Source organism: Gorilla gorilla, chromosome 2, assembly GCF_029281585.2.
Source record: "Gorilla gorilla gorilla isolate KB3781 chromosome 2, NHGRI_mGorGor1-v2.1_pri, whole genome shotgun sequence".
NCBI classification, from domain to species: Eukaryota; Metazoa; Chordata; class Mammalia; order Primates; family Hominidae; genus Gorilla; species Gorilla gorilla.
The window spans coordinates 81578865-81603947 of record NC_086017.1 but is presented as its reverse complement, the minus strand read 5'-3'; the positions used below and the strand labels follow the sequence as shown (position 1 = coordinate 81603947).

General features: G+C 42.7%; 1 protein-coding gene and 1 long non-coding RNA gene across 4 annotated transcripts in view; one reads left to right on the top strand and one right to left on the bottom strand.

Moving 5' to 3' along the window:
- EIF4E3 (eukaryotic translation initiation factor 4E family member 3) overlaps window positions 1–25083 on the top strand; it is a 48373-nt gene that overhangs the window by 8503 nt on the left and 14787 nt on the right. For 2 of the 3 annotated variants that reach the window (XM_031009372.3, XM_019024429.4), the window contains exons 2-5: window positions 6919–6991; window positions 18782–18876; window positions 21972–22032; window positions 24541–24607. In XM_031009372.3, coding sequence (XP_030865232.1) covers window positions 6919–6991; window positions 18782–18876; window positions 21972–22032; window positions 24541–24607 — 296 coding nt within the window. Of the gene's footprint in view, window positions 1–5429; window positions 5546–6918; window positions 6992–18781; window positions 18877–21971; window positions 22033–24540; window positions 24608–25083 lie in introns of those variants that run through there. The other variant, XM_055383406.2, reaches the window with a different exon arrangement.
- On the bottom strand, window positions 14933–16037 carry LOC134758065 (uncharacterized). Its single transcript, XR_010132871.1, has 2 exons — window positions 15676–16037; window positions 14933–15618 (listed from the first exon to the last, which is right to left on the bottom strand). It is a non-coding gene; the product is annotated as an uncharacterized lncRNA (long non-coding RNA).

The following is a 25083-nucleotide window of genomic DNA, read 5'->3' as shown; positions in this document are numbered from 1 at the left end:
GATAACTTCTTCTTGATGTCTTTGGGTGATGACAAATGCGCTTGTGACAATAGTGATTTTCACATTTGTCTTGTGATGCTGTAGTTCATCAGATTTTACTTTCCAAGTTAGCATTTCTTATGGTAACTTGATTTAGATGACATAGGCCAGCATGTCTCAAACTCTAATGTACATGCAAATCACATAGGATTTAGCAGGTCTCATGAGGACCTGGAGATTGCCGCTCTAACAAGCTCCCGGGTGATGCTACCCATTACCTGGTTGCACTTTGAGTGGCAAAGATGCAGCAGGGTTCGAAGAAACCTTTTCAGCTTCTTTACTTTGTAAGAAGCATCTCTAGGCATACATATGGATTGTAAGTGGTGCTGTGGTCTGATAAAAGATAGCCAGGTAATGATTAAGATAGTTTCCTTAGGTATTTACAGAGGCATCTATCTCCATGAACTTTCTTAATGAGCTTGGGCTGCAGCAATTATATCTTTAAAAGTGGGGTTTAATGGGGAAGGCATATTTGGGAAGTCTGAATGGAGGATTGTAAGCTGCAGGACAGCTGGGGCCATGCTTGGTGCAGTGTTTTTATGAGGGTGCCAGGCTGAATACTGGTCATGCAGGAGCTGCTTAGTTTAGGCTAATGACTAAGGGCATGGTTGTCAGGTAACCTTTGATTCAAGTCCCAGATCTGCCACTAACCGATGGTGTATGTTTGGGCAAGTTACCTTACCACCTTCAGATTTAGTTTGCTTATCTTTAAAGTGGGGTTGCAACTATTATTTACCTAAGGTGTTTTAATGAGGATAAAAGGAGATCATGTATGCATGTACAACATGATATGTGGTCTTTTCAATTATTGGGGGCCCAGCATTTCTGGAATAAGAAAAAGGATAAAATGGGCCGGGCACGGTGGCTCATGCCTGTAATCCCAGCACTTTGGGAGGCTGAGGCAGGTGGATCACGAGGTCAGGAGATCGAGACCATCCTGGCTAACACGGTGAAACCCCGTCTCTACTAAAAATACAAAAAAATCAGCTGGGCCTGGTGGCGGGTGCTTGTAGTCCCAGCTACTTGGGAGGCTGAGGCAGGAGAATGGCGTGAACCCGGGAGGCGGAGCTTGCGGTTAGCTGAGATTGCGCCACTGCACTCCAGCTTGGGCAACAGAGCGAGACTCCGTCTCCAAAAAAAAAAGGATAAAATGCTTTCAAGCACTTCACTTCTTCCGGAATCATGTTATTTATATTACATTTGGGGGTATTTTTTTTGCCAGGGATTCTAGTGGCATCTAGCGCTTTCCTGCACCTCCGCCTCTGTGCTTTGCCAACATTGTGGCTAGATATATGGTGGGGAGGCAAGATTGACAGGCAGAAACAGTAGGTGGGCCCAAGGAGGGATATGACACAAGATGTGCTATGGGGCACCTATGCTGACAATGACTGCTCAGTTATTACTGGGAGTCAGCCTAGTTTAAGGGGAAGGTCATGGGCCTCAGAGCCAGATGGACCAGGAGGAGAACCCAGACCTGCTACTTAAAAACAAGTTCACTGAGCCTCAGTTTCCTAATCTGTGAAGTGGGGATAATGAAACCAGCCTGACAGGATTGCTGTAGGAATTAGAGATAATATGTGCAAAACCCTTTCATATAATACATGGTTAATAAAAGGGAGCCCTTATTACATTAATATTATTAAAGAGGAAACTCCTGGTGGAACTATTGAAATTCTTTAACCTGATCCATCCAGGGGCATTTATTGTTCCATTGCTGTGTTCTCAGCTCTAGCTGTATACCGTGGGAGGGCGCCGTGTGATTCAGAAAATTCCGAACCAGGGTCCTGATTCCTGGGTTCTGTGATTTTCCACAGCTCTGCCTCTATCTTCTACTAGGAATGGTCATTATCAGCATGTATGTTCCTCCCTCAGCTTTCTTTCCCACCTCCTCCCTTCCGGGAGAATTAAAAAATGATATGAACATTGTTTCTTTGTCTTTGGGAGCCTGGGGAATTCCGAGAGAGGAGGGATGTTGGTTCTAACACATAAACTCTATGGGAAAAGGCCTTTTTCTAGAATGATCACCATTGCATCCCCAGTGGCCACAAAAGGTGTGCTAAAACATTTTTGTTGATTAAATAAATTTTAAAGCCCCTGAGACTATTTGTTAAACATTGCCAGGAGGGTTTCTTTGCATGGGCATCATGGACATTCTGGCCAGGGCAAATTCTCTGTTGTGAGAGCTGTCCCGTGCACTGTAGGATGTTCAGCAGCACCGTTGGCTTCTACCCACCACATGCCAGTAGCATGTCCTCGGTTATGACAACCAAAAATGTCTTCAGATATTGCCAAGTCTCTTCTGGGGTGCAGCATCACTCTCAGATGAGCACCCCTGGTCTGTGGAGACAGGGTTTGGACTAGGGTTCTGCTGGGAAAGGAAGGTTTATAACATGAATGAAAGAAAAAGTTTTTTAAAGCTAAGACAATATACTGTATGTGTGATACCAGTAAAAATGTTTCCTTCCTTGACATCCATTACAAACATTTACCTTCAGTTGCTACAAATGTCTACTCAGGTGACAGGGAAGAGAGGTGTGGCTGCCGGCTGCCCAGGCTTCAGTGTTGCCATGAACAGCTTGCACTGCTACTTTAAGAAACAGTAACCGTAGATGATATAGCTGCAGTTCAATTTTGAATCAGCAAGTCCAGTACAGACTGACCTGTTTACAGGGCAGATCATTTAAAAATCTCAGGTTATTTGCTCTTTTGAAATTGATTCTATGGATATGGCCCAATTTTGCTTGTTAAACAAGTATGAAGTTCGGGCATGAGGTTTAGGCACATTGGTGTTTTTCAGTGACTGTTGGAATCACATTTGGCTCACAAAAGGACGCCATGCCTTCCTCTGGCCTGCCAAGTATTTACTACCATCAGTACTTCCGACATCACTATTTTGTTACTTTGAAGCCTGAATATTCAGAAAGGTGCCCATCAGCTGGAAAGAATCTTTAAGATCACAGAATCACCCTCCTCCATGAAGAAATTAGGAAACTGAGTTTCTATGAAGCCTGACATATCTCCTTTCTTTTTTTCCTTCCTTCCTTTCTTTTTCTCTTTCTTTCTTTCCTTTCCTTTCTTTCCTTCCTTCCTTCCTTCCTTCCTTCCTTCCTTCCTTCCTTCCTTCCTTCCTTCTTTCTTTCTTTTTTTTGAGATGGAGTTTTGCTCTTGTTGCCCAGGCTGGAGTGCAGTGGCGCAGTCTCGGCTCACTGCAACCTCCACCTCCCAGGTTCAAACAATTCTCCTGCCTCAGACTCCTGAGTAGCTGGGATTACAGGCATACACCACCACGTCCAGCTATTTTTTTGTATTTTTAGTAGAGCCTGGATTTCATCATGTTGGCCAGGCTGGTCTCGAACACCTGACCTCAGGTGATCCAACTGCCTCGGCCTCCCAGAGTGCAGAGATTACAGGTGTGAACCACTGCGCCCAGCCCATATCTCCTTTCAAATCCCAATACATCAGTATCATCAGGTGTTAGTCTGTTAAAATAGAGCTCTTGTTGAGTGTAATCCTTTTGGTTTTTGTGAAGATCTTCCCTACCCTATCCATTGGAAAGACTATTTTAATATTGTTTATTCTCAGAATATTATATGAATACAATCTTGTATTAAAAATGGTGTTCAGGCCTCGAGGTGATGGCTCACTCCTGTAATCCTAGTACTTTGGGAGGCTAAAGCAGTGGGATCACTTAAGGCCAAGAGTTTGAGACCAGCCTGGGCAACATAGTAAGACCCTCCCTCTACAAAAAATACAAAAATTAGCTGGCTGTGGTGACATGCACCTGTAGTCCCAGCTACTTGGAAGGCTGAGGCAGAAGGATTGCTTGAGCCCAGGAGGTCGAGAATACAGTGAGCTATGATTATGCCACTGCACTCCAGCCTGGGCAACAGAGTGAGACTTTGTCCCAAAAACAAACAAACAAAAAAATTGGGATTCAGCAAAAATGGTGGCCTTGATGAAAACATACCAAGAGAGTCAACTGTAAAACTCCACTTAAAAAAGGCAAGTGTATATATGGCTTGAATGGGCAGCTCAGCAGTGAGGGATGAAGAGCAGGACATCACAAATGGGTCACCTGTATTCAAATCACATATTTGTGGCTATGGGCAAGTTCCCAAACCTCTCTAAGTACCAGCCTGCTCACCTGTAATGGTGATAAATAATATTGACAGCTGCATAAATAGGATTGCAGGGATTCAGTGCTTCAACGGAGGTCAGAGGCTCAGCACACTAGCAAGAATTCGGCACTTACATGTTAGTCACTGACACTGTTGTGTTACACTAGTAAGTACTTCCCAGTTGTTATTTTATTCTAGAGTCCTTTTAGGGCCTCTGGAAACGTGATTTCTTCAAAAAACCTGGATAATGAAACTGAGGGGACCTATGTAACTTGGTACAGTTATCTCCTGCACTGGAATACAAGTAAAGACCAGACTGTGGAGACAGAGGCATTTAAAAAGAACCGTATATAGCAAATTTTCATCAGTGCTTTTTTTTTTTTTTTTTTTTTGGTCTAGGTTAAATGGTATTATCCTCACATTGTGTTTGCTTAAAATTGACATAATACTGTATGAAGCAAACATTTGAATTATACTCATTATAAACCTCTCAAATTGAAGTGAACTTTAAAAATTAGTTAAAAAAATTTTTTTGAAATACAGTTTTTTGAATGAAAAAATAATGCAAAGTATATTTCCTCCCTTTGAGCCCTAGAATCTCCCCTCTCACCCCCGCCCAACACACACACATAGGGAAGAAGCCCTGTATATACTCTCCTATGTGCTTTGGGGGATCCAGGAATGTATTTACTGGGCATATGTAGTAGAGCAGTCAGATAAAGAAAGAAAAATCATATTTTAATGTTAAAGTGATAGATTTTTCATGCTAACAGTCTATTCAGAAAAAGTTTAAGAGTTTTAAAGTTTTTTTCCCCTGATTTAAAAAGTAATTAAAGCTGAAAAAGATATAAAACCTACATTAAATAGCCAACTTAGTATCTATCCAAGTTGATACTTTAGTAACTACAGCCCAGTCACTCCACGTGGACTGATATATTTCATCAGGGGCCCAGGTATGAACTGTCATTAGCAAGGTATTGATTGAGTACTTCATTCTTTGCCACACTCTTTGACATAGTTATTTTAGGCTTCAAGTCTGACAACAACAAAATGTAGTCATGGTGTTTAATGTGGATTTGCTTTTCTAAAACAATGTCCAGCAAATCAAGTTGTAAATTCAGTGCTTTACAGTAGATTTCTTTAGTGGACTGCTCCTGCCCAGTGGAAGTCCCTTGTTTTCCCCCAAACTAGTCCATGATTGTGCTTCTTTAGTGACCTTCTGATAAGGAAGTGGTATTCAGAATTGCATTTTTTGTTTTTTTTCAGACAGAGCCTCGCTCTGTCAACCGGGCTGGAGTACAGTGGCCCGAACTCGGTGCACTGCAACCTCCATCTCCTGTGTTCAAGCGATTCTCGTGTCTCAGCCTCCCCAGTAGCTGGGACTGCAGGTGAGCACCACCACTCCCGGCTTATTTTTGTGTTAATAATTTTAGTAGAGGTGGGTTTTCACCATGTTGGCCATGCTGGTCTCAAACTCCTGTCCTCAAGTGATTTACCTGCCTCAGCCTCCCAGAGTACTTGGATTACAGTCATGAGCCACAGTGGCTGGCCAGAAATGCATTTTTGATATTCAGGTTCAACTCTTAGGGAGCATTCACTGGTTCATAGTTCAAGGACTGTAGTCCTTGCTGTGCTTACCCCAACCTGGGCATGGGCCTTTGGCATTGCCTCCACCTCTGAGATCATGTAAGTTTTGTCTCTAGTGTGCAGCGTTTTAGCAACTGTCCAGGAAGTACAACATACTGAGAGTCCTTGGGGGCAACGTCTCTGGGATCAGTGTCTGGTAAAGAGCATTGCTTTTATAGATTCCAGATCCTAGTGGGTCAGCTGTGATTGAGGTGCTTTCTCCTCTCAGCAAGCTTCTTATTTCTCACCAACAACCAGATGTGGACTTTCATGCATTATTTGTGTGATGAAACATAATCTTAGGCTGATATAATTGTACCCCAACATTTTTGAGCATGAACTGCTAATTCAATATAGAGAGAAAGAAAAGGTGGCAGGAATTGAGAGTCTTGAACTCCTAAGGTTTGATGGGACAGGTCATTTTACCATCCCAGGCAATGGTCCTTGGTAAAACCAGTTAAATTGCAGTGTTTCTGGTGACTAAACCTGTAGTATGTTGCCATCTAGTGGAACATATAGCAAACTAAAGATTAATGCAGTCTGACCATAAAGTTCAGCTGAGCTAATTAAATCAGCCAGAGAAAAGAACTGAAAGTATTTTCTAAAAGCAAATGTTTTGGTAACAGCAAATTCATATGAAACCAGAGTTGACTTTTTTTAAAGTAGGCAAATGGTCACTCTGTTTCTCAAGAGTGCTTGAATATTTGCCACCCAGTTACTAACAAGTTTTCAAACATATCACCAGGCCAGGACACTGCATTTTCGTTGTCGTCTGTACAATAGGCAGTTTCTCATCTAAAGTCCTGGAGAAAATGCTTGGTTATCAGTAGGTTATTTTGGTATGTTTTAAAATGTGATTTTAAGGTGTCCATTCCCTTTCTTATTAATACATACTTATCTTTTTTTTTCTGTTAAGTTTCCAAGAATAAATCTGCTGATTTTTAGAAGAAGCCAACACATGACTTCACAAAGTAGGGATTTCACATTTTAAATTCCAACTAGCATCCCCAAAATGTCCAGTCCTGTGGTTTGAGACCTGATTTTTAGGAAGACCTGAAAGATTCTACTGTGGGCTGTTTTGTGAGCACTGACTGCTTGTTTTGTTTGTGTCTTTGTCCTGCTCCTGCTTGCCTAGATCCCTCCCTGGTGCCACAGCAGCTGAGTGCGCATCAAATCTGAAGAAAATCTACACAGTACAGACAGTACAGGTAAGATCAAGAGAGGGACTAACTGGATTAACATGGCACACATCAGACACCTAATCACCCAACTTGAAATCTGTTGCTGTTCTGGCAGCCCCTGTCCAGGGTTCTGCTCTGGAGTTGGCTCTCGGGTCCAGGTTGGCACAGCTGCCCTTGACCAAGTCCGCTCCAGGGCCAGCTGAGCACATAGTCAGGTGGCCTGCTCTTCTCTTGGCCACCTGCTGAACCTTTATCTACTACCTAAACCTTTCATAGACCCGCACAAAAGGCAGACTGCAGTGTGGTTAAGAGCGAAGGTTTTTCAAGATCTTTATCTGTGTTCCTGTTCAAACTCCAGCTCTGCCACTGCCTCTCTGTGCCTCTGTTCCCCGTCAGTGAGAGGCAGTGGCGCCTTCCCTGCAGGGTTACTAAAGGTTTAGAGGTCCCATGGGGAGAGCAGGATAGTGTGGAGCGTGAAGGTGGAGAGTCTCTGCTTGGTTTCCTACTTCACTTCGCAATTCCATCATCCTAAATTAGGCATGGCTCAACCCCTTTCATCTCTGTAAAACTGGTCTAATGGTAGCACCTACCTCCGTGGGTTACTGTGAAGATTGAATAAGATTATGTTTATGCCATGCTTAGTGGAATACCTAATACATAGCAGATTCTCAATGAATGCAGGCTCTTAGTTCTATTAGTTCTTTCTCTGTCTAACTCTGATGGTGGAGTTGGAAAAACACAACTGAAAAAACACAGCTGGCCAGGCATAGTGGCTCACACCTGAAATCCCAGGAGTTTGGGAGGCTAAGGTGGGAGGACTGCTTGAGCCTAGGAGTTCCAGAGCAGCCTGGGCAACATAGACCCCCATCTCTACAAACAGTTTCCTTAAAAATTAACTGGGCGTGGTGGCACACATCTGTGGTCCCAGCTACTTGGGAGGCTGAGGTACAGTGATCACTTGAGCCCAGGATTTCAACACTGCAGTGAGCTGTGTTCACACTACTGCACTCCAGCCTGGGCAACAGAGCAAGACCTTGTCTCAAAAAAGAAAAAACCTGATTGATTTAATTGATCCCGTTTCTATTTTCTTCAATAGCAGATTCTACCCAGTTTCTCCTGTCTTCTAGTTTAGCGGGCTGGTGCAGGTAGAGAATAAGGCTTTTGTGGCTGCTTCAGAGTTGCATTGACCATATGTCCATGAATTTTCTAGAAGGGAGAGATTTTAAATAGCTTTCCTGTTGTATCCCTAAATCTTTTAATGTCTTAGAAATTCCAATAGATCCGCATCTAGATTGTGTCTCTTAGGCAGCCTCTTACATGCAGAAGTAGCACAGAGATCCGTTTTTTTTAGGCTATGGTCCCAGTATCTGGTTCAAAAAATGTGGCATGCATAATTATGAAGTCCCAGGAATCTGATTGTAAGGTGCTGCGTGTGGCTACCAAGGGCAGTGAGCTGGGTGTGAAGACACAGTCCTGACTGTGGGCCATTTCTGGTGTTGTTGGGGAAATGACATAAGCTTGTGGGAAGCAGAGCAGCAGTGCTGCTGTGCAGTGCCAAGTACAGACAGCACTGCAAGGCAGCACGAGGGCCACTGTCCAGAGAAATCAATGCACTAAGAGTCTGGGAGGCCTCCCTGCACGTCTCTTCTGTGGATTTAGGGACTTCTGTTACCATTTCCCAGCGGCCATTTTTTAATCCTCAGAGCACTTGATTTGAAGGCCTGTCCTCATGTAAAGGCTCTCAGAGTCTCATTAGACTTTTCCCAACCCACATGACATTGGATCATCAGGGCTATGCAAGGGGTTCCGGGGCTGACACTAGTCAGATGAGGGGATTGGCTTGGTTTTCCTGACCCCACGAGATAACCCGTGGTATTTGGTAGAGCCCCTGAATCCACAGCATTTTAGGGTCTTCAGGGAGCAATTTAAAGCACCCAGGCAGGCACATACTAGGAAATACTTCCTTTAAAACTACTTTATTGGGATATAATTTGTATATAGTAAATGTAGATTTCTTAAGTATAACTTTTGACAAGGGTACGCACATAGAACCATCACGCAGATCAAGAAGAAAAAACTTTCCCTTACACCAGAAAGTGTCTTCGTGCCCCTGCCAGCCTCCATCCCCCAAAGCAACCACTATTCTCATTTCTACCACATTACATTCATTCTGTTATTGAACTTTATATTGATGGAATCATACAGTACTATATTATTGTGTCTGGTCCTTTGCACTCAATGAATATTGAAGGATTGAATGAATGAATGAATGAGGCCGAGCATGGTGACTCTTGCCTGTAATCCCCGCACTTTGGGAGGCCGAGGTGGGCGGATCATTTGAGGTCAGGAGTTCAAGACAAGCCTGAGCAACAAGGTGAAACTCTGTCTCTACTAAAAATACAAAAATTAGCCTGGAGTGGTGGTGGGCACCTGTAGTCCCAGCTATTGGGGAGGCTGAGGCAGGAGAATTGCTTTAACCCGGGAAGTGGAGGTTGCAGTGAGCCGAGATTGCACTGCCCTCCAGCCTGGGTGACAGAGTGAGACTCTGTCTCTCTCACACACACACTCTCAAAAAAAAAAAAAAAAAAACAGAATTAGAAGTTAATAAATGAACCACTTTCCTGAGTCACAACAGACTGCTACCGTAAGAATTCTGTGGGCTGCACATTCTCATTGGGGGACAAAGTTGATTCTTGCAGGGGAAGTAGATCAGTGAACAAATCTCATTCTTTTTACGTACAAAGCATAGATGTCCATGCAGTCCATAAACATACGGTGTCTCTGTGGTATTAAAATTTTGTCATAGGTGATTAGGAAAAAGGGTTCTTTTAGGGCCTAAGGGGGCAACAGTGAAAAAAATGGCTGATAAACACTGCCCTAAGGATCAGGAAATTCCTTTCTGTCTCAGCTGTCTCTGCTCCCTCAGTTTCTCATCTGTAAAACTGAGGTAGTAGTAATGCCTACTCGCTAAGGTAGAGTGAAAGTTAGATGAGATGGTATATAGTTCTTAGTAATGCTTGGCACTTAGCCCTCAGATGTGGCCAGCTTTTACTTGAGTGTTACTGGATTCTACCCGTCAGCTCCATCAGTTACCTGGCTAGGGTGTGGGCTAGGGTTGTCACAATGCCTTGGTTGATGTTCCATATGTGACACTTACTAGCTTGGACAAGTTATATAACCTGTCTGAATCTCAGTTTACTCATCTGTAAGATGGAAATAATTGTGATGGTGATTTTATCATGCTGTTATGAGACTTAAATGATACAATGAGGTAAAAAGCCATAGTAAGTACCCAATCATCTGCCATAATTTGTCTACTTCTACTGAGATATCTTTTCATGCTTTCCTCAGTCATGTTTTATGTCAGGAAACTATATACCACTGCTTCTAGATTATTTATTTCAAGTGATTATACTCTGGATTGCACCACCGCTAACACAGAGGTGTATGTAAAGATATTTAACTTATCAATAACTTTTGAGTTTTCAGCCTGCGAGTGTCCATAACAGCTGATAAATTGTCCTTAGTATTTAAGAACTGGCCAGGATACTATCTTGTAAGTAATTTGAGGATATGCTTTTGTCCCACTGTCTTTTTATTTTATTCTAGGATTGTATATTATTTTTTTTTTCTTCAGAAACAGGGTCTCACTTTGTCACCCAGGCAGGAGTGCAGTGGTGCAGTTATAGCTCACTGCAGCCTCAAACTCCTGGTCTCAAGAGATCCTCCCACCCCAGCCTCCTCCCAAGTATCTGGGACTATAGCCATGTGCTACAACACCCAGCTAAATTATTTTTTTTTTTTTTTGTGGAGATGGGGTCTTGCTATGTTGCTCAGGCTAGTCTCGAATTTCTGACCTCAAGCTGTGTTCCCTCCTTGACCTCCCAAAGTGCTGAGATTACGGGCATGAACCACTTTGGCCTGTACGTTGATCCTTTTACTCTCACTCCATTAGCACTAAAAAAAACTGCTTCTCCAATTATGTCTGTGTTTTCCTCCCATATGTGTTTAGATGAAAGGTAAAAATCATGTGATATGAATGATTGTCTTATTAAAGACATATAAATCTTTTTATACTTTGAGGCCCTTTAGCAAATCAAAGTAGATGGTTTGGGAGAGGAATTGTTACCCCGTCTATTAGTTGAGGAGACTGAGGCTGGAGGTAAGCCGCCCAAACATTCCATGATTGGAAAGAGCCAATCATGCCATGCCTCTAGGACTGGAATTCCCTCTACTTCCAGTCCAGTTCTCTTTCTTTTACTCCCCATGATTGAGGAGTGGAGGAGACTCAGCCTCCAAAGGACCTGGGAACCCCTGCTGAGGACACTTTCATCACACATAACAATAATTCTCTCTGCCTGGAATTAAATTCATTTCTACTTTCCTAACTTTCTTGTAAAATTCCATTTTACATCTAGGTGTGTTTTCCAGATGCTTATTGATTCTCTTAGTCTTTTGTGAACCTGTCCAAATTTTCCACATTTCTCTTGTGGTTTTGCATCCTCAGTGGTTGCAGTGCAGAATAGAAAATGGCTTTTAGCCGGGTGCATTGGCTCATGCCTATGATCTCAGCTACTCAAGAAGCTGAGGTGGGAGGATTGCGTGAGCCCAAGAGTTCGAGTTCAGCCTGGGAAACATGGCAAGACCCACATCTCTGGGAGAAAAAAAAATAGAACACGGCTTTTGAACAAGCCCTATTTTACCTGTTGGAGAATGAAGAGCTACCTGCCATTTGTGATTTGCAAGAGAAGTCTCCCTTGTCCAGTTTCTTTCAGCCTTATCTGCTACAAGACTAAAAGTTCCACCCCTGAAAACTCATTCCTGTACAGCACTCTGTCTCGAACATCAGTTATTTGATGTATCGCCTTAAAGATTTTGCCACACTTATCTCACTTGTAGTACATTCTACCCAGTATTTCTTATAACTTGACTTCTTATTTAAATTTGCATAAAACAGAAACCATATTTCCTCTATAAGTGGAAATTCAACATCGTTTATCATAAGCAGAAAGTCTTCCTAAAGAGTATATATAACCTATTGAAATTAAGAAAATGTTTCCCCTGCGTATGCCAAACCTATCCTGTTTGCTGTCGATAATATCAAGACTTCATATCCGCAGGTCAAGCCGCCTGACTGGAGTTGTGCAGTTAAGTTAGGGCAGCAGATTGCTTTCCAAACCCTTGGGAAAGGAGGGCTCTTCCTTCAGAAGAAGAGGTTTTCTAGGTTAGTATTGATCATGGAGGTTGGTGGAAAGATTGATTCCAAGTACTTGCTGCCCTGGACAAAGCAAGACAGCCCATGGTGTGTGGTGTCCTGCAATAGAATGACCTGGAGTGAACCACTTGGGTGAAGGGAGGGGCCTGAGGGGAGAGAGGAGGAAAGCCAATACTGAAAAGAGAAAGAGAAGGACCTGCAGCCAGGTCCACTTCATAGTTCTGTCTAGCACAGACTTCGCATCCAGTATAACAAGATTCTTTATCCATCATTTAGTTTATTCATTATATGCATAATAGGATCAACATCTATAGCTACAATCCAGTTATGAAGAAATATAACTGAAGTTAAATTGCTTGTATTCCTCCACATTCTCAGTGGAGGCCGTTGTGTCTGTGTATTGGGTGGGGTGAGATTTGACCTTGTTAATTAAAAGTAATTTAGTCACTTCAACTGTGAAACTGGGTCTCTTCTAATTTAAATCTCTTTTGGGAAAAATGGCCACCCTCTTCTCCTTCTCCATATGAACAGGCATATGCAGAAATACCCCTGACCCCTCCTGACCTTGGGCCATGCCCACCACCTTTGGTCCTGCTGTAACCTCATGTTATGAAGACCCCTGCTATGTACACACACATCCAGACCCCAGGCCCTGTTGTCCTTAGGCTTTCTAGCAACTTCAAGCTCCAGACTGGAGATTTAGGAAATGTTGGCTGCCTTCCCCCTACCCCACCAGAATGAGGGGAACTCTATAAGGTTGTGGCAGGCCCTCCCGGCCAGAATAACCCCTCCTGCCTTCACAGCTGTTCTCAGACCTGACCGCCATGTTGCTCAGCGCTGTAGGAATGAGGGCCTTTTCTGGGAGTCTTGGAGCCTCTTGGGCTGTACCAGGAAGCAGGTTCCACACTCCTCTGGTCTAGGCATCCCCAATCTTTGGGTGGGGCTCTCTCCCATCCTTTCAGGGTTTTAACCCCACTGTCCTCTCTCTCCAAGCTTTTAACTCCCCAACTCAGAGTTGGTTTTTACTAACTGACTTACTATGTGGTGGGAAATTACCCTCACATCCTGTCACATCTCTGTGATCCTGTTTACTCTATGATCACAACTCCACACTTGGGCTCTCTCTTTAAGCCAAGCCCTTTTTGGAATTCAAAGGAAAACCCATTTCTCTCTCAAGTACCTAGCTCTTGTAAATCAGAAGCACTTTGCTTTCAGCCTTTGTGTCTGCTGTGAGTTAAAAACATCCATTAAACTCTTCAGTTGCCTATTCGGTTCAGATGCCTATTGGCCCTGCCCATAAATACCACTGATTCAGTTGGTGGGAAGCCCCAGGCAACTAGTAATACCTAATGAGCAAAAATATTTGTTTTGTTTTTTTGGAAATACTGTCTTGCTACACATGGCACAACCTTGGAATAAATCCTGGAATTTTTTTTTTTGTTTTGTTTTGAGGTGTGTTTGCTGGGTGGTTTTGTTTCTGGTTTGTTTTACAAAACAGACATATCACTTTGTTGTCTGTCAACACATGACATCTTTTCTTCTGAAGAATTTCCAAGTGCATTCTTTTTCTTCAGAACATTTCAGTAGGAAATTGAGGAGGAAATTTGCCAGTTTTCTTGGTAATGAATGATTATCTATTTGGCAGAAGGCTGTAAGGTGGGGCATAGTTGCTCCAATCAGTACTAACAGATTGGGGATTTATCAAGTGGTCAGCATATTAATGGGTCTAACCATACTTTGTTTCCTTCCTTAGGCCTAGCAAGTGCTTTCACTTTGCATTTCATCATTACATTTTCCAATGAAATAGCTGTATCCTTATACAGAGGAGGCAACTTGGGTTTCAAGGGCTACATGACCTGTGAAGGTTATGCTGAGAACCTAGGTCTTAAATCCAGGTATTAGACTCCATTGGACAGGTGTCTTCCCTGCCTCAGTTTCTCAAGGAGAGGTGCCAGATTGGTGTTCCAGAACATACGTCCCAAGGAGTGGATTGCTGTGGTCAAAAGCTGACCCTCCTGCATTCAGCTAAGTTCCCCAAGGACTCGTCACAGTGCTCTGTTCACAACTGATGGTCACAGATGTTGACTGAATGAATGATGTTCAACTTTTATACCTCTCCTAGTCCTAGGGTGATTATCAAGGCTTTTGGGGAAAAAAAGCATTTAACCATCATTAATAAACATTGTGCTTAGTTTTACTTTTACTGCAATCTTTGATTTGCAAGTCTAACAGAATTAATTATAAGCCTAAAGGCTTTTGAAATCTATTTGCAAGATTTTATATATAGTAAAATTTAAGTGTTTCCATTTTCAAGATGTGTTACAGAGAGTATAATCTTGAATTACCAGGCTTCCGCTGTAGCAGACCTTTCACTTCTGCAAGGGCGGAAGAGGTTTTCAGGAGCTGAGTAATGCTAGATTCCTTCCTGTAGGTATTTCACCAGCAGACATACTTCACAAATATTCTACACATTGGATGAGGTTTGCAACAGGGAAACAGACCAGTTTAATGACACATGCTTTTCAAATAGGCCTTTTTTTTTTTTTTAATGGTGTGACCGGATATTTTGCTCCTATTTTATGCTCAGCAAAAACATACAAATATGTGCTTTAATGAATATGTTAAGTCTATCACTGATCTTCTTGGGCTGTAATCTTTTCCTGTCAAATTTGCCAAGCCAAGCAGAATCAGTTGTCTGTTTTTGTTTTCAAGAGAAGCTTCTAAAGCTCCAATCCTTAGCATGATCTTTAGTGTTTTTCTTTTTTTTTTTTTTTTTTTTTTTTTGACACCCAAGACCATCCTTTATTGTAGTATTAGTTCATGGCAACTGCATGAAAAAACATTTCAGGAGGAATTTACAATTTCCAGCTTAAAGAACTTGCCCACCAACATAACCAATTTATGAAAGTCAATTCATTAAAAGGTATAGAACCTCTTGTTGGGCATGATGGCAAGGGACAAAGCTACAACTTGGCCTGTGCCTTTGGAAGCTGAGGCAGGAGGACCATCTGAGCCCAGGAGCTTCAGACCAGCCTGGGCAACATAGAGAATCCATCTCAAAAAAAAAAAAAAATTTAGCCAGGTGTGCTGTGAGCTGTAGTCCCAGCTACAAGGTGGGAGGATTGCTTAGGCCTGGGTGATTGAGGATGCAATGAGCTGTGATTGTGCCACCACACTCCAGCCTGGGCAATACAGCAAGACTGTCTCAAAAAAAAAAAAAAAAAAAAAAACCCAAAAAAACTCAAGAATGTAATGAATGATACCCAATGTGCCTTTTCTAGAAAAAGTTGCCAAATATATCTCTTGGATCTGCTGAGCATGTCCTCTGATACATAAGGCAAGCATGTTTCTACACCCAGTGTTGATGCCGGTTAGTTTTCAGAATCCAAACTGATGGCAGCTACTGGTCCTTGGGACTGACATCCTCTGGGAATATAACCTTCTCTTGGGCTGAGATGCTGCTGCCAGCTCTAAAACAGCACTCTGTTCTCAAAACCTCATGGCAAGCTCCTGGCTCCAATACTCAGCTGCCAAACATGATGCTGATTCTTCACGAATTTGCAACCTCGTGGCTACCCCGTCTCCAGCACTCTGCAGTGGGTACGCAATCTTAAAGAGGGAGTAAGGACAGGAATTCAGGGCAGGGCTCTGGCAGTTACGGTCAACTAAGTTGTAGAGGTTTCAGCGACCAGTTCTCTCGGGTTTGCACACCCCCACGGTGGGCCGGGGAACCGGGTCCCGGCCTTCGCAGACTCTAGGCTCTGGCAGATGTGGCCCTCCATAACAACGGGAATGAAAAGCTTTAGTGTTTTTCTGATCTTTGAAATGGAAGAAGTGTTTTGTTGTATTTTTTCAATGTGCTTCAAGTACTAGGTTAAAAAGTCAAGATTTGACAACTTTGACAGGGGTATGACGGCAGGAACTTTGGTTTGTGATGCCTTTGAGGAAACTTGAAGTTTGCCAGCACCAAAGTCCTCTTAGTTCTACCTTAGGCAGGGGTTTTCATCTTAATGTTATTTTGTGCATAAATTCTACAGAGGTCATTGCCACATCGTAACCAGGTTCTCAGGCTGGAGTTGACAACCACCAGCCTCTTGTGAATTATGGGCATCTTACTGGTGGGAAAACATCTTCAACATGTGTCCCTCTTTCTGTGGCTTCATCACCTGATTCTTGGCTGCTAAGATTGGAGAAAGATGTGTCAAAAACATATAGTAGTATCTTCGAAGAAAATAGCTGAGTGGTTAGGAACAGAGGTTTGGGAATCAAATTGCCTGGATTCAGATTCCAGCCCTGCCTACCCACCCTCACACCACAGAAACTGAAATATTGGAATAATCTTATTTGTACAAATAGCAAAGCATTTACAGGATAGGTACCTCCATAGAGACAGATGTGTGTTTGAGGAGCTACTGTTATTACAGTAGCTTTTAACTCCTCACTACACCAGCACCATTTTAGTAGAAGGGAGCCAAAGTGGATTCTCAATTAATACATCTGTCATCCTGTAGTTTTTTGCCTTCAATTTGATCTTATAGTTCATCATTGCCACCTTTGCGGTTAATTCAGCTTTATTATTTTTTTAACACAAAACAGGCTTGAACAACCCAGCAGGATTATCATTCAACATAGATAAAATTCTATTCCACCCGTGTGACTCAGTTCATGAGCCCTAGGATTGATTTTTCTAATTGCTCTTTTACTCGTGCTGCTATCCTCAGACCTACTGGGAGACCCAGATCATCACCCTATGCTTACCTCACCACGCAGAACGATATTTCTTATTTGCACAGTAATTCTGTGCATAGCATTCATAGCATAGTAATTCTGTGACCTACTCCAAACAAATGGGGAAGTGTTTTCTTCTTCATAGCCTCAATCCTCATCCTAATCCTAATGGTCATACCAAACTGACTCTTGGGCAGGTTCGTCTCTGCCTGGTGTCCTTATCTTTAAAAAAAGGATAATAATCATACCTCCTCCTAAGACTGTCATTAGGATAAATTGCATAAACATGTAAATGTTCATAGAACAAAGCCTCGCTCAGAGAACAGCTCCAGATCACTTGTCTTTGCTAAGACTTCCTGTTTTACTATTACTTTATTATTTTTGTATAATCTATTTCTGTTTACCAGTTGCCCCATGTCTTAGTTCAGGCTACTATAACCAAATACCATAGACTGGGCAGTTTATGCAACAAACCCTTGTTTCTCACAGTTCTGGAGCCTGGAAGTCTGAGATGAGGGTGCGAGCATGGACACATCCAGGTGAGGGCCCTCTTCCTGGTTTGTACATGGCCATCCTCTCCTTGTATCTTCACACGCCAGAGGGAGCGCTGCCTCTCTTCATCTTCTCATACAGGACACCAAGCCTGTCATGGTGGCTATACCCTCATAACCTGATTACCTCCCAGAGGCCCCACCTGCTAACACCATCCTATTGGTAGTTAGGGTTTCAGCATATGAATCTGGGGAAGACACAGATGTGCAGTCCGTAACACTGTGTATCTTGCGCAGCTTGTTGTTTCAGCACCTGAGCTGTTCCCTGTTCCTTTAGAGGGGAGAGATAAGGGACAAACGGAGTATCTAAGGTAGTTTCTCTTTGCCATCTCCTTTATCCCTCAACCCCCAAGCCATAGCATCACAGACTTCTTCCAGGCTTGTAGAGAAGACAGGGTTGATTTTTTTTTTTTTTTTTTTAAACGGGGTCTCGCCCTGTTGCCCAGGCTGGAGTGCAATGGTGTGATCTCGGCTCACTGCAACCTCCGCCTCCCGGGTTCAAGTGATTCTCCTGCCTCAGCCTCCCGAGTAGCTGGGATTATAGGCGTCTGGCACCACGCCTGGCTAATTTTTTGTATTTTTAGTAGAGATGGGGTTTCACCATGTTGAAGACAGAGTCTATTGTAACAAAATAGTTATAAATATGTTCAGTACATATATTCAGTACTAAAGGCTTTAGTGGATACTACCTAGCTGCCAGAAAAATCATTAGCAAAGTCCTTTCCAGTTTTATGTGTAGACATGTTGCATAGGAATGTTTGCTTAATAACCATAGCTTCCTGAAACATAGAGCTTGGCACAGCATCAGCAAGGAACATCTTTTCTTCTTGTTGTTGTGTTTTTGTTTTTGTTTTTGTTTTTTTGAGGCAGGGTCTCACTCCTGTTGCCCAAGTTGGAATACAGTGGTGCGATCTTGGCTCACTTGCAGCCTCGACTTCCCAGGCTCAAGCTATTCTCCCACCTCAACCTCCTAGGTAGTTGGGACTACTACAGGCATGTGTCACCATGCCCAACTAATTTTTTGTAGAGATGGGGTCTTGCCACATTGCCCAGGTTGGTCTCGAACTCCTGGGCTCAAGTGATCCGCTTGCCTTGGCCTCCCAAAGTGCTGGGATTACAGGCATGAGCCACCAAGCCCAGCATTCTTTAATGTTATATTACATTTTCTAACAGAGAATTAGAAGGGATACTGAGAAAAATCTATTTTGAATGGATAAAACAATGAGAATCAAAATTTTTCTTTAATGCATTAATTTGATAATCTAGCAGCATAATAAATCAATACTGGGTATATTAAACAAAGTGTTTGTTTTTCTTTTAAAGATATTTTGGAGTGTATACAATAATATCCCTCCTGTGACTAGCCTGCCTTTGAGATGTAGTTATCATTTAATGAGAGGAGAGAGGCGACCACTTTGGTAAGTGTCTAACGTGTAATTTAAGGTCAAGGTGGGAGGAAAATGTTTGTGAACCTCATAAAAGATCATATCACCTGAGATGTGTGTCTCACATGGACAACATAGAAAGTCTATGATACCAGTCATGGCCCAGGGTCTGGGGGTAAGTGTCCTCCTTCTTTAATAGCTTGATGTAGTGATGAAGATGGACAGTAAGTTAGTTTGCCCGGGCTGGAGTCCCAGTTAGTAATAAATCCTTATGTCATGTCATTCAGTCTTTCTGCATTATTTACTCATTAATAAAATGGAAATGTACCTCATCTTGATTAGTAGCAAATGACAGAAGCCTAATTTGTTTTTGTGGGGTTTTTTTTTGTTGTTGTCGTTGTTTGGTTGGTTTCTGTTTTTTGAAACCAGGTCTCACTCTATCACCAAGGCTGGAGTGTAGTGGCACCATCACGGCTCACCACAGCCTTGACCTCCCAGGCTCAGGTGGACCTCCCACCTCAGCCTCCCAAGTAGCTGAGACTACAGGTGTGTGCCACCACCCCCAACTAATTTTTTATTTTTTATTTTTGGTAGAGATGGGATTTCACCTTGTTGCCCAGGCTGGTCTTGAACTCCTGGGCTCCAGCGATCTGCCCACCTCAGCCTTCTAAAGTGCTGGGATTACAGGCATGAGCCACCAGGCCCAGCCACCAGAAATGTAATTTGAGCAAAAAAATTGAGTATGTTTTTAACCTGTGACTGGGAAGTTCACTGGTAGGGGTAGTTTCTGGCAGATCCAGCTCATGTTATCAGGAACCTGATGGTCCCCACCAGAATTACTCTGCTTCATTCTACATTGGTTTAATTTTCTCCCATCTGAGGTGGCAAAGTGGCCTTCCTATGCTCCGGTCTTACACCCTGTAAGTTTACCATTGTCAGTACTCACGAGCCCAGATAAAATCCCAGGGCTGGCTCTCATTCTCCCACTTTGGGTCCCCTTTCAATTTCTGGCCAATCACAAAGACTAGGAAGAAGCAGTGCTCTCATAGGCTAGCCTGGGTCAGAAGCCCATCTTTGAAGCTAGGACGTGGAGTCAACCCTGCCTGAGTGGATCTCACAGAAGAGTAGGGGGCAGGTGGCTCTTTAGAGGGAAACTGGGATGCTCTTACCAGAAAGGGAGCAGATGTTAAGCAGTGACACACAGCAGATGTCCCCCACAGGGACACCTATGAGGCCTTGATACATGGTTGATAGGAGAATCACATGAGATAGTGTCATGACCATGACATTGAAGTGTACGGGCCTTCCCTTGTGGCAGCTGTATTTGTTGTCCATCCCCAGAGTCAAGCGAGCCTCTCTGCACTAGCGCTTTGAGGATGCGGATCTCAAGTCCTTTCACCCTCCCTGCCCATGTAGCCACTGAACGCCACTTTCTTCCCTCTCAATCGCTAGCTCCTTCCTTTTTCATTAATCTGCTTCTGTATCCAACAAAAGGACTGGGAAAGTGTTTATTGAAAAATGCCCAATCTTACCCCCGTTAAAATGGCTTTTATCCAAAAGACAGGTAATAATGAATGCTGATGAGGGTGTGGAGAAAGGGGAGCCCTCGTACACTGTTGGTGGAAATGTAGATTAGCACAGCCAATATGGAGAACAGTATGGAGGTTCCTCAAAAGACTAAACATAGGACTGTTCATGATTCAGCAGTCCCACTGCCAGATATATACCCCAAAGAAAGGAAATCAGTAAGTCGAAGAGATGTCTACACTTCCATGTTTATTGTAGTACCATTCACAAGAGCCAAGATATGGAATCAACCTAAGTGTCCATCAACAGATGAATGACTAAAGAAAATATGGTACATGTACACCATGGAATAGTATTCAGCCATCAAAAAAATGAAATTCTGCCATTTGCAACAACATGGATGGAATTGGAGAACATTATATTAAGTGAGATAAACCAGGCATGGAAAGACAGATACCTCATGCTGTCATTCATATGTAGGAGCTAAAAAAAAAAACCCTGAACTGATGGAGAAAGAGAGTAGAATGATGGTTACCAGAGCTGGGAAGTTGTGGGGGTGATAAACAGGGGATGGTTAATGGGTACAAAAATACAGTTAGAATGAATGAGGTCTTGGAGCACAATAGGGTAACTATAGTTAACAATAATTTATTATGCATTTTGAAATAACTAAAAGAGTAGAATTGAAATGTTCTAACACAAGGAAATGATAAAGACTCGAGGTGATGGATAGATAGCCTAAATACCCTGATTCAGTCATTACACCTTGTATGCATGTATCAAAATATCACATGTAGGCCAGATATGGTGGCTCATGCCTGTAATCCCAGCACTTTGGGAGGCCAAGGTGGGAGGATTGCTTGAGGCCAGGAGTTCAAGACGAGCCTGAGCAGCAAAGTGAGAGAGACCCTGTCTCTAAAAAAAATTTTAAAAATTAGCCAGGTGTGATGGCACATGCCTGTAATCCCAGCCACTTGGGAGGCTGAGGGCAGAGGATTGCTTGAGCCCAGGAGTTCAAGGCTACAGTGAGCTACGATCATGCCACTGCACTCCAGCCTGGGTGACAGAGTGAGACCTAGTCTTTAAAAAAAAATTCAGGGGCCGGGTGCGGTGGCTTATGCCTGTAATCCCAGCACTTTGGGAGGCCGAGACCGGTGGATCACGAGGTGGGGAGATCGAGACCATCCTGGCTAACACAGTGAAATCCCGTCTCTACTGAAAATACAAAAAAAATTTAGCTGGACTTGTTGGCGGACGCCTGTAGTCCCAGCTACTTGGGAGGCTGAGGCAGGAGAATGGCGTGAACCCGGGAGGCAGAGCTTGCAGTGAGCCGAGATGGCGCCACTGCACTCCAGCCTGGGCGACAGAGCGAGACTCTGTCTCAAAAAAAAAAAAAAAAAAATTCAGATATACCCCATAAATATATGCAACTATTATGTATCCATAATAAAAAATAAAAAACAAAAATAAGAAAAATGCCCAACTATTTTGTTTTTAAGGTCATCTGTTGTTAAACTAAATGTACGTAGAGATATTTAATCTAACTATATGTAGAATCACTTAGTCCTGAGTGTAACTTTAAACGTTGGTCTTTGGCCCAGGGAAGAGGAGAGTAATGCAAAGGGTGGCGTATGGAAGATGAAAGTCCCCAAGGACAGCACGGTAGGTTCCTTCTGATCCTCTTCTAGAACCGGCGAGGCTTGGGGTTGTTGATTGCCTGTCATCAGCATTTTGTGCTTTGCAGACAGCCTATTTACCTGGCAGTCCCCAAACAGGCTGGGGGTGAGAAATTCTGTTCTGACCTTGATGATTTTCTGCCTTTCACTGTCACCTTGAAAGTGTATAATTGTGCTTCTCTATAGACGTGGTGTAATATGTGACTGTATCATGCAGTCTGCAGGAGTAAATGCCTGTGAACTTCACAGAAAAGTTGGGTGAATGTCTTTATGGTGGTCATTCCCTTGACAGTCATGACTAACATGTGGCATATGGTTTTACAAAGTCGGAAGCAGGATCTTTCCTTCCCAAGGCTCTTCCCTCCTCTACAGGGGGAACAAAAGCAGTTCTGAGAATGACCATGTCACAGAGAATAGGGAGGCTTGGCATTTCACCATCCTTTGGGGTTTCATGAGAGACTATGCTCCATCTCCCTCTGGGGCCGATGAGAACCTGGATGGTGTGATGACCTGGTGGGATGCTGGTTTGCAGTGATCAAGTCTCAGAAACCCAGATTTCCCAGAGTGAGCTCTAATTCATCTTATTGACTGGAAATGAATGTGAACATTAAAATCGGTTATCTTAAGCCCTGGGAAACTAAAAAGCTTCTTTGAAAATGGACAAAGGGGAAGTGCTACGTAGTTTTACCTTTTCATGGTTTCTTTCATGTGGATAAGCTCAAAGAACTGAAATGTCTCCAGGGACCTATATGCTTGAGCTGGAGTCATTTTCCTATAAGCACATACCTAAAGACATGACCAGATTTATTTGTCAAAGGTGCAAACTATTCGTCAAGATTTGAAGCTCCAACATTTTACTGTTATTTGGCATACATAATGAAAAATATCAGGGCAGCAGAGAATATAAGAGAATGAGGGAATATAAGGTGTTCTTAAAATTTCACTATGAACACTTTTTGCCTTTCCATGTTCTTTATTTACTCACACTAGACTTTGAACTCTAGTAGAAGTAATCATGTCAACATTCCTTGAAAAGCGGCTGAAAGGCAGTTTTGTCCTCTCCTTGTTAGCTCACTTGGCTGCATTGGGTCACAAATAATGATGCTTTCATATCCGTGCAAATGCCCTCATCCCAGGCAGTTTAGCCTACTTTTCATCATCAACCAGTGGGAGTCTTGTGGGCCAATCCTGTCTGAATTCAAAGCAGAAGGGTGAAGTCTCCCTTCCCCTAACAGCCTCTCGCAGCTCTCAACTTCATCACTAACAGCTTGAAGGAGTGTAGCTGGACAGATAGAAAACTGAAGCAATGATTCCTAGGTGGGAGACTCATAGACGAGAAGGGACAGGCTAGGAAAGAGAAAAGAAAAGAATGAAAGGTCACTTTTCAGTTCCCTGGCTAACTGCCATGGCCTTGGTTAAAGATTCAGCGAGACTGCTTTAAGCTTGTGAGGACATAATAATAAACACTATTATTATAGTTAATATGTATTGAGCACTTGGAATATAGCAAACACACAGCTGTTTATGGCATGGATCTTAAATGTTAAGCCCTTTTATTGCAGTCATTGTACTAAGCCCTTTGTGCACGCTTGTTGACTAATTTCATACCCACAACAGCCCTGGAAGGTCGGACCTATTATTATTTCCTTGTTCACCTAAAGAAACTGATAATCAGAGAGGTTGTTAACCCATCTGGTTTGCAGATAGCAAGCAGCCTCTCAGGATTCAAACCTAGTTTGGGGGCAATTTGGAGCCTGTGAATCACAGGAAGGAGGATAAATGGGACCAAGAACTTTTCAAAGGAAGTAATGTGTGTGGAAATAGTGTGGCTGTCTATTGGATGCCACTATTAGATCATGAGGAGAAAGAAACTCCAGTGTTTCTCATTGGTAGGAGGCAGACCGGAGCGTGCACTGAATCTTCCAGGGAAATTACATACATTCTTACATAAAGTTCTATCGCCTGCCATAAACAGTCTGCCTCAAATGAATGGAATTTCCCAAGACTCTAGTATTAAATAAACAAGAAATGTCCTTAAGTGTTCTTTACTTGTGTAACCTTTTACGTACCTTATAAGTAGTAAGAAAAACAGAGAAAGGATTTTGAAGAGAAGGATTTTACTAATAGCATCCACATATAATCAGCTTCTATGTTTTGAATCAGTGAGAGGCAAAGAAATTTGAAAGTTTTAAGTCATTTGAATGCATTTTCCCTAGAAATTCTTCTGAATTTCACCAGGGGTTTCACTAGATATTAGCTTTTACCAGACTTTGGCTCACTTGTATCTGTGTAAAGTTATTTGTAAACCAATGAAAAATATGCCACGGTGATAAGTGTTTGCACCTAGGATTTGGAGGTGTCTGTGGGCTCCAAGTATGGGCACAGAAAGTGCATGTGAAGTTGAAGAAAACATAATTTGTTTAGCTCCTGAGGATAATTGTCTAAAAATATCTGTATTTTGTTTGTTTTGTTTTTTATTCTTTTCCCATATCAGTCCACAGTTTGGAAAGAGTTGCTGTTAGCAACCATCGGGGAACAGTTCACAGACTGTGCCGCAGCAGGTAAAGCAGCCCACGGCTCCGGCCGGCCCTGCCTCGTGTGCTCCTGGCTTGTGCTTGTTTCTTGCAGCAGCTTGTTATCACGTGTTTGACTTTTTACATGTTTTGAAGTTGTTTATTTTGGAACTACAAAGTTACTCAATTTTTTTTTCATGTGATTTTCGTGTTCAGTGTTAGATATGTGTGTCTGTGTCCATATGCATATTTACATATGTGCATATTTATATATGTATGTATACATGTATATTTTTCCCTCTTAGCTTAATTTAATAGTATCTATAACCGTCTGTCCAAAATAAATAGGCAGAAAAGAAAAATCTCACATTAACTGGGCCCTTAACACAGTTGGTAGTAGGTTCCATTATCTGTTCTAGTTCTTCCAGAAGGGGAAAGTGTCTTCAGTGTCTAGTGAAGTTTTTAGGTGGACAGGCACAATCCTCTCTGTCCCTCTCAACCCCTAACCCCTTCGTCTTGTTCTC